The following is a 14,891-nucleotide window of genomic DNA, read 5'->3' as shown; positions in this document are numbered from 1 at the left end:
CCTACTTTCTTACTAATCAAGTCTTATAATATGTTGTTAAAGCTTTTTTGGTTAAAAAGTGAATGAAGTGGGCTGGAGAGATGGCTCAGTGGTTAGGAACACTGGCTGATCTTCCAGAGGACTCAGGTTCAATTCCCAGCACCCACATGGCAGCTTGCAGCTATCTGTAACACTAGTTCTAGGGAATCCCATACCTTCACACAGTCGTATGCAGGTAAACACCAATGGGGGGGGGTAATGAAGATAAAAGTATGGTAAAACATTGGGATATAGAAGGAAGGTGGGAATAGTAATGATTATAGTTTATTATGTATAGTTGATAACCCTTGGTAAAATGGTTAATCTTCTAACTTGGTAATTTCTAGGTTCTTTGGCTTGAAAGCAATAAAAAGTCATTTCTTTGTGTATTGATTTCTGCTGCAATGGCCACTTGTATGTATGTGTGTGTGTGCGTGTGCGTGTGTGTGTGTGTGTATAAATAAAATTATACATACGTAATTTTTAAAAAATTTTTATTTTATTTTTTTGCCTTAGGCCAGCTTCTTCAGGTGGTCCGAGCAGCCAATGGTGCCCAGTATATCTTTCAGCCTCAGCAATCAGTTGTTCTACAACAACAAGTTATACCACAGATGCAGCCTGGTGGAGTACAAGCTCCTGTTATCCAGCAGGTAAAGCAATGTTACCATCCTCTGGGATCCATCTGCTGCTGCTGCTGCTGCTGCTGCTTTTGCTGCTATAGTTGTATGAATTTATTGTGTGGTTCTCCACTCCCCCCCACCCCCTGCAAGTTTATATGTGCACAGTAGTCAAAACAGTGTTATGCTGAACTGTTGTTATTAATGTTACTACAATCATCATCATCATTAGGCCTCCAAGTCTAATTCACATTTCTCAAGTTTAAAACTGAATTATTATTAGTTTGGTTCTGGTTTCTTGATCCCTCTTACCAGTTGCTGATAGGTGGTTTTGTTTGCCCTAGGTCCTAGCCCCACTTCCTGGAGGGATTTCACCACAGACCGGTGTCATCATCCAGCCACAGCAAATCTTATTTGCAGGAAATAAGACTCAGGTCATCCCTACTACAGTGGCAGCACCCACACCAGCACAAGCACAGATACCTGCAGCTGGCCAGCAGCAGCCACAGGCCCAGCCTGCTCAGCAGCAAGCTCCATTGGTGCTGCAAGTTGATGGAACGGGAGATACATCATCTGAGGAAGATGAAGATGAGGAAGAAGACTATGATGATGAGGAGGAAGAAGATAAAGAGAAAGATGGAGCTGAAGATGGGCAGGTGGAAGAAGTAAGTTTCTAGTCAAAAGAAAAGAGACTTGAACAGACAAGCCACTCATCATTTACTGTTGGATTTAGTGCTCAACAGACTAATGATATGCTATCTCTTCAGAGGCAGAGAGAGATAGATGCTTGGCCTCAACTAACTTTCTCTATACTGTCCACAACCCAACCCCAGGAAGTGGTTTCACCCACTTTGAGTGTGGGTCTTCCTACCTCAAAAACCACATCATCACAGTCCATCATAGGAATTCTCAGGAGCTAGATTATTTCTCATAGGTATGCCTGGGGGTTTGTCTCCTAGGCGATTATAGATCCTGTTAAGTTGATAGTAACAGTAGCCACCACAGGCTGTTTTTAAAGGTATGTATACCAAATGGATATTATATTAATAGGGATAATGCAAATCAAATTCTTGCACTTAGTTATTGGTAACATGGCTTAAGCATAAGCTATTGGTAGAACAGATGGGTGTAATTTATCTCCTGTTTTAGTGATTAAAAAGGCATGGCACTTTTGGGGGAGAAGAAACTGGAGAAAAACTGAATGTGACAGCCCAAGCCAAAGCCATCTTCTGATCTATTCATACCAGGTCCTCAGTAATGTCCCCAATTTCTCCATTCCTCCAGCATAGTTACTATGTCCAAGGTGATTATTTGGCCCACCACAATTTTCATGATTGTTGCTTTGGCATAAAATGGAATCTTCCTTTTTTACAATCTTAATACAAAATTATTTCATTTAACTTACCTGTATTTATTTATTATTATTTTGGTGTTTTGGAGACAGTTTCACATGGTAGCCTAGGCTACAGGTCTGTAACTCATTATCTGGCCCAGATGGGCCTTGAGTTTGTGGCAATCCCAAGTATTGAGATTATAGGTTTGGGTCATTGTTTGGGCTGAAACATTTTATTTTTCCTAAATAATTTAGCTCAAGATAGTTTATTAAATATTTGAGGAAGCAGAGTGAATAAAATATTTTAAAATATGACTGTCCTAGCCTCTACCATTGAGGTGAAATTTTTTCATTACTTAAGTGTTCTGGTGTTCTTCCCCTGTCCCACCTCTTCCTTCTGCTCTCAGAGCATCTGTGCCAGACTCTCTCCTTAACTTGTCTTTGTATTTCAATCTGTGTTCGTGTTTCCAAAGATAATATTGCTTGAGGTTTGCTTGTCCACGAATAGTGGAAGTGCAATATTCTTAACGTAGTTTCTGTTCGTTTTTTTTTTTTTTTTAAAAGAAAATAGTCCTGAGGTTCAGCCAGGTTGTTGCATACAACTGTGATTATTTTTACCATTGACGGTACCATTATTTGATTATCCTTTTTTGGAACCATTGAACTTTTGGGTGGCCTCTAGTTTTTTTACTGGGAACTTACATATGTATTTCTCTGCAGTATTGTACATGAACATGGACTTGCCAACTTATTGTACTGATCTGCTCTGCCATCTTGTCTGTAATTTGTAGATGTCCATGTCATCACTTCCTGCTATTGGCAGACTGTTGAGGTTTTCCAGTCTGGTAGAAAAATGGTGTCTTGGTTTGGTTTAGTTTGAACTTCTTCAAATACTCAGGCGCTTCAGTCTCTTTTCATGTATCTACTTGTTATTTGTATTCTGATGATGTGGAAGTTCTTACTTAGAATTAGCCCCAGCCCTTTCCTCAGCTTTGATCCTTCTCTAAGGGACATTTACATTGCATTTCCTCCAGCTTGCTGGCGTTAGAGATATGTATACAACTTTTCATAGTCCTCATTTAGCCAGCGTGGTGATGCCTTTTGTTATAATGCCTTTGTTGATTCTTTTATTTTCTATGGACCTTCTTTTAATAGTCTACTATTAAGTATATTTGTTGTTTTTTGTGGATGTCTTTTAGGGCTAAAGGAATTCATTCTCTTTGTAATTAGCCAAGTGCTTTGCTTTAAAAAACAAAAAACTATAAGGAAATGTATTTTGTTATTAAATGCTTTTCTGCAACCATTAGATAGTCACAGTATCTGATTCAGACTGTCATTTATGAATTTCATTGATTGATTTTAATTGGCAATGACACAGCTTAGTCACTGTGTGTTGTATGTGCTCCCTGTAACTCCAGACTCAACGTTGACAGAAGTTTTGAATCCGTGTGCATGAGTCCTGTAACTTCTTTTCTCACCATCTTCTCACCAGTTCTCAAGTTAATAGTACCCTTATGGAAGAATTCGGACTTTTTTGTTCTAAAGATGATATGAACCTCTTCTGTATTTGTTTTTTTTTTTTTGTTTTGTTTTTAGTTTATTGTTGTTTTTGAGACAGGGTCTCATGTAGTCCTTGCCAGCCTGGAACCCTGTACCTCCTAAGTATTGGGATTAAAATTGTGCACCACTGTCTATGCCTGACTAAATTTGGGGGTTGTTGTTGTTGTTGTTTAAAGGCAGAGTCTCACTACATAGCTCTGGCTGTCCTGGAACTCAGTACATAGACCAGGCTGGTCTGTAGCTCACCCAGATCTGCCTGCCTCTGCTTTCCGAGTGTTGGGATTAAAGACGTGGGCCACCGTTAGCAGCATCTGTGGGTATTATTAAAGCTTATTGCTTTATTCTGCCATTGAACTGTCTGTCCCACAGCTCATGAGACCACCTACTGAAGTAAGGTCTCATTCTTAAAAGTTGAAGCAATTCAGTTCTGCCAACAACCTGAATGAGCTTGGAAAAGGACCCAAAGATTCAGATGAAATTATGTCTTGGGATACCATGAATTTTAACCTCTGTGAGACTGAACAGGGACACTTGTTGTGTTGTGCTATATGCTTGCACCTTTGACCATCAGAAACTAATAACAGATGTGGTTTTCCTAAGCATTTTCAGTCATTAGGGAAATGCAAATCTAAGCCACAATTAGGGGCTTGTCACACTTCCCAGGAAGACTACAATTTTTTGTTCTTTTAAATTATGTGTATGGGTGTTTTGCCTGCATATATTTCTGTGTACCACATACATGCAATGTCTCCAAAGACAGGAAGAGAGAGTGTCAGACGCCTTGATGGTGGCGAGCTACCATGTGGGTGCTGGAATTGAATTCAGGTCCTCTGGAAAAGCAGCCGGTATTCTTAAGTGCTAGAGCCGTCTCTCCAGCCAGGATGGTATAATTGTAAAAGAGAGTATATATACATTGGTGAAGATTGGGAAAAATCGGAAGACTTGTTTTTCTGTTGTGAACATGAAGTGGTACAGCTTTTACGGAAAACAGTGTGTAGTTGTAATTCCTCAGAGTTAAGCAGAGATTTAGTCCTGTGCTGCCAAGATTCACTTGCAAGTGCGTGTAGGGAAGAATTGAAAACAGGTGTTCAGACAAAAACGTGTGCATGAGTGCTCATGGCAACACTCTGTCTATCCAAACAGAATAGGCATCCTGCATGTCTGCTAGTAACTTGCGAATGGCAAATAAAATATGTCATATCCATACAAGAAAATAGCAGTTAGCTGTAAAGAAGCATGAAGTACTGATGCATGCTATTGCATAAGTACACATTGAAAACCCGACAGCATAGCACAAACGCCCACAAATTTATATCCAGGATAGGCAAATTCATGAAGTCACAGAGCAGATTGGTGGTTACCAGGAGACAGGAGGGACTGTAGAGTGATTGCTTATGGGTAAGGTTCTGGAAGTGCTCTGGGGCTGCATAGCAGTGATGAGTCCATTAGGAATGTAGAGCAATTGAAATGTACATTCTAAAAGGGTTAAAGTTTTACCATTTTTCGCCGTTTAACATAGATATTTTTATTTAAAGAGTATATATCCATGCACACCTATGTTTGAGTGACATACACCTAATACACATAGGCTTTTATCATTCTTGATAGTTTTCCTTTCTACCTCTGTTTTGTCTTTTTCCTCCTTCATTTATTAGACAGCTGAGTTAAAACTTTTGTCCTATACACAAATGAAGTTCATCCCTTTCTTTGGCTTTATTTTGGCCCTGAGATATTTTATCCTCTGCATTTAAGAGTAATTGAAATCTTAATTATTTATTATAGCTCCACCATAATGTCATTATAATGACAAACAGTACTGATTTGGTCTTCAGTGTAGTCCTAAGGCCATACTACAAACCGATTGTATTCATTGCTTTCTTCTCCAATGTCACTGTTGTTTTGGTTTTTTTGTTTGTTTTACAGTTGCTGGTGCATAATACCATGACCTCACAACACAACCTTTATATTTTCTCAGGTTTATTTCTAGGTATCTGAAATATTTATTGGTGAGAATTTATTTTGTGCAATTATTATTATTATTTTTTTTTCCCGAGACAAGGTTTCTCTGTGTAGTTTTTGCCTGTCCTGGATCTCGCTCTGTAGACCAAGCTGGTCCCAAACTCACAGAGATCTGCCTGGCTCTGTCTCCTTATTTTGTGCAATTATTAAAGAATAAAGAACAATTTAAAAATTACTTTATGTGTATGGGTGTTTTGCCTGCATGTATGTCTGTTTACCACGTGAGTGCCTGGTACCCAGGGAGTCCAGAAGAGGGCATCTGGTTCCCTGGATTAGATTTAGAAATGGTTGTGAGCTGCCATATGGGTGCTAGGAATTGAACCCAGGTCTTCTACATGAACACACAAAGGAGCCATCTCTCTAGCCCCAAAGGAAATAAATTTTAACCCCTTTGATTCTTTTGTGTTCTATAGCTTAACTTGTACTTAATTTCTTGCTGAAATAACATTGGCACACCTTCAGTATTGACAGCACTGCATCTACAGTGTGTGTAGACATAACTGATACTTAGTTCTCAGAGAGCGTCAAGGTCACTGTACTTCTTTTCACTAAATGTTAGTTGGAGACTCTATAGCAATACATTGAGATCTAGGTATAAATTCTTTTTTTATTTGCAGGAGCCCCTCAACAGTGAGGATGATGTAAGTGACGAGGAAGGGCAGGAACTCTTTGACACGGAAAACGTTGTTGTATGCCAATATGATAAGGTGAGGACTTCATTTTACTTATGGACATGGTTTTTGCTGTAGTTTCTCCTCTAAACCATCTTCTCAGCCTTACTGAAAGATGTAGGCAGATGATGACTGCCCATACTTAATTTTATGTTGTATTTCTGAGACCAGGTTGTATTTAACAACTAAGGATGGCCTGGAACTCTGTATACCTAGCTAGCTCAGGGTGGCTTCATTTTCAACTGTACTCCTGCCTCAGCCTGGGTTTATAGGTGCACACTACCATGTCCAACTTAGTGGGACACCAGCCCCCATCGTTATTTACCCAGGAACTCTTGAGGATTGAGGGATAAGAGACTTAGTTAGAAATAGAGGGGAGAGAAAGAGAGAGAAAACACAGGATAGACTCGGGTGGGCCTGGATCCTTATCCACCGGCCCAGAACTTAATTCCAAAGGTCTATTATAACAATGCCAAGGGGTGGAGCAAAAGACACCCCCCCTTGCTAGTTACAGTGACCTGCACTCAGGCCCGTGGTCCAGTCATCCTCTCTATGCAGACCTGTTGGGTAAAGCTACTAGGAAACCTGAAAATGGGCTCCCGCATAGTTTGCCTTCTTTATTTACTTTTTATAGACAGTGTGAAAGAAAGCATTGTGTTTGTTTCATAGATTGTCTGGGTAGACTAATTCCTTAGCATTACCTTTGAAAAGTAAGTAATGAGTAGAATGGGAAGAGATGATTATTTTTCTTTCTTTTTGTAAAAATTTATTTTTTTAGTTCATGTGCATATATGTCTGTGTGAGGGTGTCAGATCCCTTGGAACTGGAGTTACAGACAGTTGTGAGCTGCCATGTTGGTGCTGGGAATTGAACTCGGGTCCTCTGGAAGAGAAACCAATGCTCTTAACTGCTGAGCCATCTCTTCAGCCCTGAGATGATTGTTTTTGTATTCATTCCACCTCAGCTTGTAAACATCCCCTTTTCCTTTCAATGACACAAACTCTTAAGAGAATTTTTGTCTTCATAAACTTCAGCTCCCTTGAGTCTGAAAAGATCTAATTATATATTTTATTACTAAGAGGACCAGGAAATAAGCAGTAACTAATAAACAGATGAGCTTTAAGAGATTGCTTAAATATTGTGTTTTCTAATGGTCTTAGGGAACTCCTACGAAAGGATCATTTGACCCCAAGGGGGCTGCGACCCACAGGTTGAGAACCATTGTATTAGTGGGTTTTTTTGGGGGGGCGATAATTAAGTCACTAAATGATAATCTCTTTGTCAGTCATGAAATTTATAATATTTTCATATATTACTTTGATTTTTTTCTTTGTAACTGTGTTTCTTTCCTTAAAGAAATGTTTATTGAGAAGCAGGGAGTCCTGAGTACTTGGGGACTAGAGTTGTGATAATGAACGTGCATTATTTGTGTCCTGCAAGAAATTTCCTTTTAGATTAAAGAATTCTTAAATTTTTGTTGTTACAACGAATATGATAAGTAGTGCTTATATCAAACAGATCTATAGGGATAATGCCAATGTAATGGTTCTTACTTAGTAAAAGGTAAAACCAGACCAGTTGCATACCAGTAACCTAAAGTCTGATACATTATTGATAATTTTGTGTATTGTGACTTACCCTCAACTACAAACAGTACAGCAAATGGAATTTTTTGGTTACCTGTAGAAAAAGAATATGAGGTTAAAACAGCAGGAAGTCCTAAGAGACCTACTTGCAGCCAAATACCCAATACATAATTTCATGAGAGCAAGTTACCAGATGAGAACTTGCTTAAAGAATATTTCATGATGTATTATGAATGGGGATTTGTTGTTGTGTTTTCCTATTATATCTTTTGCATTCTCAATTTTTGTTTAGATACACAGAAGTAAAAATAAATGGAAGTTTCATCTCAAGGATGGCATTATGAATCTTAATGGAAGAGATTATATATTTTCCAAAGCAATTGGAGATGCAGAGTGGTGAAGAGTTGCTTCTTTCCTCTTATGTAAGACAAAAGAAACTTAAAAAGTTAAAATGGACGGTTTGAAACTTGGAACATATATCAACCAAAACTTCACTTCTGCATGTCAGAAAAGCTCAGTAGAAGCAAAGCTACTGGAACAAAGCTAGACTTGACAACATAGACACTACTAACTGGCAAGCCATGGAACTGTAGCACCTGGGGTTGTTGGGCGGGGGGAGGGGTTTGTGTAGGAAACTGTAACTGTCCATTTTAAATACAGGAACCTGCCATTGGTAATTAGCATGTAAAGCTTTGTCTATATTCCTTTCTCCAAGTTGGGCTGTCAGAAGATACTTGTTGGAATGACCTGAAGAAATTTCCCTTTTGATAGATTGAACTGAAACTGCTTATTGTATGTGGTTATATTTGGTACAAATTGCGTGTGAGCTTTTTACAGAAGGGCAAGAATTATGGTGTTGAATTTTAATTCACTTGTATAAGAAAATTTAAAACTCATAATAGATCTTAAACATTTTTACTTGTTATTCTCCCTCAGTAATACATACCTCTTGCTTCCCTGCTGTATGAAACATCTACTTTAGATTTAAAGAAAGGATCAGTGGTCACAGTTTGGAGACAAAGTTGACCCAAGAATGGATGCTTGTTTTAATTAGGTTTCAGACTTGTTAAATGTAACTTAAAGACTTGGGTCTTACCTGTGTTGAGTAGAATTAAAATGACAGCTTAATTTCCATATAGAGAAACTGCACTCAGTCCCATACTTCAAGAAACCCCAAATTGGCTCCTCAGGAATATGTTTTTATTCACAAAGGTACCACCGAGCTGAAATTGTACAGTACTCTTGCTGTGTGAAGGTTTTTCTTGTTGGGCTACAGTGTGTGCTTAGCTGTGCATTTAGGTCTTTATGTAACCCTGAGATGGCATTCTGTACATTGATCGGAGAGGCATAAGAGCAGGTGGTGAGGACTGGATTTTATTAAACAATTTAGTAATTATAAAAGTTTCTTGTGTTTACTAGTAAAGAATTTTAGAAATTATTATTTTAATTGAACAAATTTTTTAAAAACTTTGTAATTTGAGGGGAAAGTTTGGGGGGTGGAGGGGGTAGAGGGAGGTGGGCCACTAAATACAAATTTACCTCTCTTTCATTGGGTAGCCCTTCCAGGCCATTGATGATCTAGACTTGGGCTCCAGTTTGCACATGGGAAAGAAAGTATAGAGATTTGACTTGTAGACGAAGAACTCTAGACATTGACTGTATGATGATGTAGCTCTGGTTCCTGCCTGTAAGGGGCTCTACACAGTGTGGCGCTACAGTGAGTCCGCTTCCTGGGAACTGCAGGGATGCGCGCTCACCTTCATCGCTGTTCTAGTGACTAACAAAATTTACATTCAAGTTTGCTTGCCTATTGGTTTTTTTTTTTTTTTGTCTTCCATTTTTGTCTTCCTTTAATTTGACTTTATGTAGTTCCAGAAGTAACAGATAAACTAAAGTATATTACAAAAGAAAAACTGTGAGTTATATAGTGCTTCTTAAAGCACTTATTTTTAAATTTCTTAATGCAATTGATTCCACCTCCCCACTTACCACCCCACTGAGCCAATTTATGTTGTGGCATTTGGTAGAAGTGGTGGTGTCTTAAGGTAATAGTAGTTAGATAATACAGTTTCTTGTTTTATTATTAATGTAGCCTTTTGGGGGAAGTTTGTTTATTCTCCTATTCTCAAAGCACACGCAGTTCTGTTTAATTGTAACACTTGGAGAAGGGAGGGAGCACAGTCCCATGAGCTCTGTTGTTACGTTGTCCCCTGGTGTAGTTTCTGGAAGGTTTGTGTTTACTCAGTGAAGCCGGTGACCTGAACTACCTATGGCAGTACAGCAGTGTTGCTTCAGTGAAACTCTTGGGCTGATCAGTACTGGTTATGTTACGGAAACTTGGCTTACTGTATGATAATTCAGCACACGTCCTGGGCCCTCTGCGTAGTCAAACTTCCTGAAGGTTAGCATTGTACGCCTGTTCTTTTAAACACGACAGTAACAGCAGAGGGCTGTTTGGAAGCAGGAAGTAACCATTTGGATTTGTACCTGTCTGTTGTCTACTAATGATGGCCTCCTGGATGAGTGCTTTTCTCTGTGAAAACTCTGGAAGCTGGTTCAAACAACCCCGCTCACCAGACTGTGCTCTTCTATGCTGGTATATTGTGTTCCTTTTTAAATCAAGTAACATGTTGTATTTTTTATTATACTAGCTTTTGCTATGTAAATGTCACTTGCTTTGAATTCCTAATCATGCTTTTGCCATTACATTTACCAGATGATGTCATTAGGGTCTATTAAAATGTCATTCCTTTGGAAAGACAAGGGATTCCCACTTGCAGAATCTTAAGATGAAAGTAGCTTGTTTATCCAAAAGGTGGAAATAGTTCAGACTTGGAAATACTGACGTAAGCAGTGTTTTCAGAAGGTGATCTGTTTAGATTTGTACCAGTAGTGATGGCACCTCTTATATACCACGATACCGATAGTGCTAAGTTCAGTTGACAGCGAATGACTGACTAAAGCAGAAATGTGTGCCTTTCAGTATATGAACTCGGGCCTGGTGGTCCTTTGTATTCTCAGACCACTGGAATGCCTGGGAGCACTTGTGGTTTCTTAGAGTAACACAGCTTTGTCACGTGCAGTTTCTAGAGTCAAACACGACAGGAGGGGATCTTTATATTGGGCTTTTATATCTGAAATGTTCACATTTCTGTTAAATACACATCATACTACACTGTTGCCTTTTTAAAAAGTCACGCTGGCATCATGACTCATGCAGCGTGTGCAGTGATTGAAATGTGTTCTTGACAAGCTTACTAGATTCTGGCTTTAGAAAACAATGTAAAATACACTAGTTTTTATAGAAAGGCTTTCTTTTGTTGTATTGAAAATCAAGGAATTTTGTTTTGGTGGCTTGTATGGACGAATGCAGAGTTGTCTCCCTCTGAGAATATTTTGTTTTTTATTATCTTATAGCAATAATGTCACCATATTAGAGGGTAAGTATTCCTTGTATAAGAAAACAAACATATCTCCTCTTAGCAACTTGCCCTTTATAACAGCATTTTCTTCCACTTGAGAAAGTTCTTATATTTTCTGATTACTTCATCTTGAACTTGGGAGCTTTTGTGCAATGTGCTATTTTATTGATCTTTGTACATTTTCGTTTCATGTTTCCTGCCTACCTGTCTGAATCAGCTACAGCAGACACCGATATTTTGGTTTAAAAATGGTTGTTTTGTGTGTTTTCTCATGTGTTTCTCCTTAGGTTTGGATTTTTAATCTGTTAGCCGTATGGAAATTGTTCTGGTTTATATTCTTCCACCTGGAAGCCTGCCTTTTGTCTTTCTCTTTCATCTTTCATGCATGCATGATTTAAGGAAGAACACATCAAATTTAACCTTTTTGCTTATTTTGAGGAACAAAAGCTTCCTCCCTTTTGAGGGGAAAACAAAACAACATTGAATAAATAACTCCTCATTCAGTCAAGCTTCCTTAAATCAGTCCGGTATGCATCGGGTTGGGGAGGGGCTAATCCCTAGCTTTTCGGAGCTACTATTGTCGACTGCTGTTGTACATACTGTTATGTGTAAGGGCGTAAATATATTTATTATGTTTGTAAAATTCATTCTGTACACTTGCAGATCAAGGTTGCTCTTCTGTGATATATGGGGTGTTAGGTTTTAAAGACCATCTTGGAATACAATTAAAGAGCTTAGTATTTTGATGTACTAAGACCTATTTTAAGTTTAATATTTTACCTTGCAAAAACTTTAATTAAAGATGTTATTTAAAAAAAGTAATGTTGCTTGCTTTGCTTACTAGTCTGTGACATTGGCATATGGACAACTGAATGAAACCATACAGTTTAGACAGGAAAAGTTCAATAAAAGTAGGGATGTTGTTAAATTCTGTACCCTTAGTTAAATTCTGTACCTTTAAGGTAGTGGGTTTGGGATGCCAGACTGAATTGTTAAACTGTCTTAGAAATCTTAAGTGCGTTTAAAACTTGTATTTCCCAGGCACAGAGGCATTTAGGATGGGTAAATTCAAACCAACTAAATGTAAATTAAGGTTAATATACTTAACGTTGTATTGAATGAGTATTTCTTCTCAAAAGCTTAGATTACATAGAATGAAGTTACTAAGAACATCATTTCATTTCTTTGGCTAAACTGTTTTCTCTCAGTTCAGAGTTTGTAAATAATTGCTTACTAGGAGATTTGGATTATTGAGGTTTGTATTACATATTGAATATATTTTGTGTTACTTTAGAAGATTAAATTACTAGCAGTATTTTGATTTTATAGTTAATTCAAATGAATCATTAAGAGCTTGCCTTTTTGTAATTTTTTATCCTGTTATAAACTACTTTATCTAAGGAAACATGCAGATTTTAACTATTAAATAATCATAATAAAGATATTTTATTTATTGCCAGCATTTCTTGTATTTTGCAATTTAATTCAAGCTCCTACATTATGATTTAATCCTTGTAACCTGAGTTCCTATCTGAAAAATAACAATGGCAAGGTTTTGAGTATGAAATAATTTGGATAATTTAAAATGACTTTTTAAAAAAAGTAAGTCATCATAATAACAAACTGTGATTGAGAGACCAAAATGTTCACAAAGAAGCCCAGAAGGGAGAGTTGGTGGACCTGTGCAGCTAACAAGAGCCGAACAAGGCAGAGGAGGGAGAGGAGAGGAGAGGATGGGCATCAGAGAGTGGGAAGACTTCATGCCCTGAATTACATGTCTGAAATAGATTGCTTTTTCAAAATTGAAATTGATAGAACTATACTATTTTTCATTTTCGGTGTATGATTGTTTTTTTTCCCCCTGCATGTATATACATGCACATGAGCATGCATGCAGTGCCCTCAGAGATCAGAAGAGGGCATTGGATCCCCTGGAACTGGAGTTGCGAATAGTTGGGAGCTACCATGTGGGTGTTGGAAATCCAACCCAGGTCCGCAGCAAGAGCAGTCAGTGCTGGTAGTCGTTGAGCCATCTCGCCAGCCTGGGAATTGCACTATTTTAAAACTAAAATTCCTGTATGCATGGGGTCATGTGCAGTGATGTGAGGAGAGCACAGAGGCGCCAAGCACTAATCCACGAGTGTGACTGGCAAAGAGCCCCCCGACTTCATCTAGTCCACGGAACTTCCATGCTGACGATACCACAGCTAGTTCTTGGGGGCAACCAAAAACAAGCCTGTGTTTTGATGGGCTGAGTCCCTCTAACCAAGTTACGTAGTCTGTATCTGATGCCAGGATTTCTTTCTTTCTTTCTTTCGTTTTTTTAAGCCATGAGAGACTTGACAAGATGTGTGTGTGTGTGGGGGGGGGGTGGCAGTTAAGAGGGATAAGAGAATAACGGGAAGAGAATGCAATCAAAGTACATTCAGTGTGTGTGAAATTGTGAAGGAATAGTAAAGAGACCATAGCTGCGGTGCAGTGGGGGCAGGGCAGGCCGCCTTAGTAAAGATGGGGTAGCCCTTTGGCTCAGTTTCAGGAACAAATGCTTTCCACCACAGCGAGACCTGTTAGGAAGAGGCTGTGGCCTGCGGCTGCTGGGTCTTTGCTGCAGTCTCCATTGTCTCCATGTCTTTCAATAAACACATCACCCAGTGTCTAGTGTAACTGTTTGCTTCACATGTCTGTCACCAAGAACCTCAACTGCCATGATGACTTAGGGAAGACATTGGGTGGCGACCATAATAACAATAAGTACAACAGTACCCACCAACGGGGTTCAAAGGCAGTGGGAATGAGACTTGCTATTTACCTGTCGGGGTGGGAAGGGTCAGGATACTCTCCCTTGATTGCAGTCACCATGGTCCCTTCCTCAGGGGCACATCATCCTGCCCCTAGGTCATAGTGTGGGGGTGAGAGCATGTAGGAGGTGGGAGGTTATTTGGGGATAGCGATAACAATGCAAGCTGGACTTGGGGCAGAATCCCTCCTGTCTGCCTGATCTCTATATGAGGTGAGTACGTTATTGTTATTTTTTAATCATCTTGGCAAGAGGGGAGATATTCTAAAGAGAGACACTTGTGCCTCTGTTTTTGGCTACCAGACTTGAAACAGTAGTCCCCAAAGGAATTAGAATATCCTTGAGTCTCATGCTGGGAAAAGGGAAAGGCAGAATCCTGTTGCCAGCTGGTGGGAGAGAGGGGAGCTTGTCTCCTGGAAAGAGATTTCAAGTTTTAACAACCTGTCATACCACCTTTCAGGAGACAGCTAAAACAGTGAGCCAGTTGATGAGTAGACCACACCCCAGACCCTTAGCACAAGCCTCTAGCTCTGTCTAAACCAAAACCAAGTCAGGACGGGCTTGGGAGGGTGTCACTGGACCTCTTGATTTGTTGCTCTTCCCAATGTGGCCACACTGGATAAATCTTTGGCTAATATTGGTCTCTTTACTTGGCCTCTTGAGGACAGGTGGCTGAACCTAGCTTATGGCTACCAGAGCCCAGGCTTCAACCCCAACAACTCCTAAGTCATTCGATCTGGAAGCATGAGGGCAAAGTCCACTGGTGCTCATGTGAGAGTCAGCAAAATGTGTAGTTAAAGTGTTTACACCTCACACAATAGTAAAATGAATTAAAAGATTGGTTTTGTTTTGATACGGGGGGGGGGGG

At 39.2% G+C, this 14,891-nt stretch overlaps 1 protein-coding gene across 3 annotated transcripts in view; it reads left to right on the top strand.

Annotated features, from left to right (window-relative positions):
- Gtf2a1 (general transcription factor IIA subunit 1) overlaps nucleotides 1-12,688 on the top strand; it is a 34,191-nt gene extending 21,503 nt beyond the window's left edge. For all 3 annotated transcript variants that reach the window (XM_037210759.1, XM_028875940.2, XM_037210760.1), the window contains exons 6-9: nucleotides 535-668; nucleotides 980-1,300; nucleotides 6,165-6,254; nucleotides 8,097-12,688. In XM_037210759.1, coding sequence (XP_037066654.1) covers nucleotides 535-668; nucleotides 980-1,300; nucleotides 6,165-6,254; nucleotides 8,097-8,204 — 653 coding nt within the window. In that variant the 3' untranslated portion in view covers nucleotides 8,205-12,688. The remainder of the gene's footprint in view (nucleotides 1-534; nucleotides 669-979; nucleotides 1,301-6,164; nucleotides 6,255-8,096) is intronic.
- Nucleotides 12,689-14,891: the final 2,203 nt, after the last annotated feature.

Source organism: Peromyscus leucopus, chromosome 14 (genome assembly GCF_004664715.2).
Source record: "Peromyscus leucopus breed LL Stock chromosome 14, UCI_PerLeu_2.1, whole genome shotgun sequence".
Classification (NCBI taxonomy): domain Eukaryota; kingdom Metazoa; phylum Chordata; class Mammalia; order Rodentia; family Cricetidae; genus Peromyscus; species Peromyscus leucopus.
This window is presented reverse-complemented; position numbering and strand designations above follow the sequence as displayed.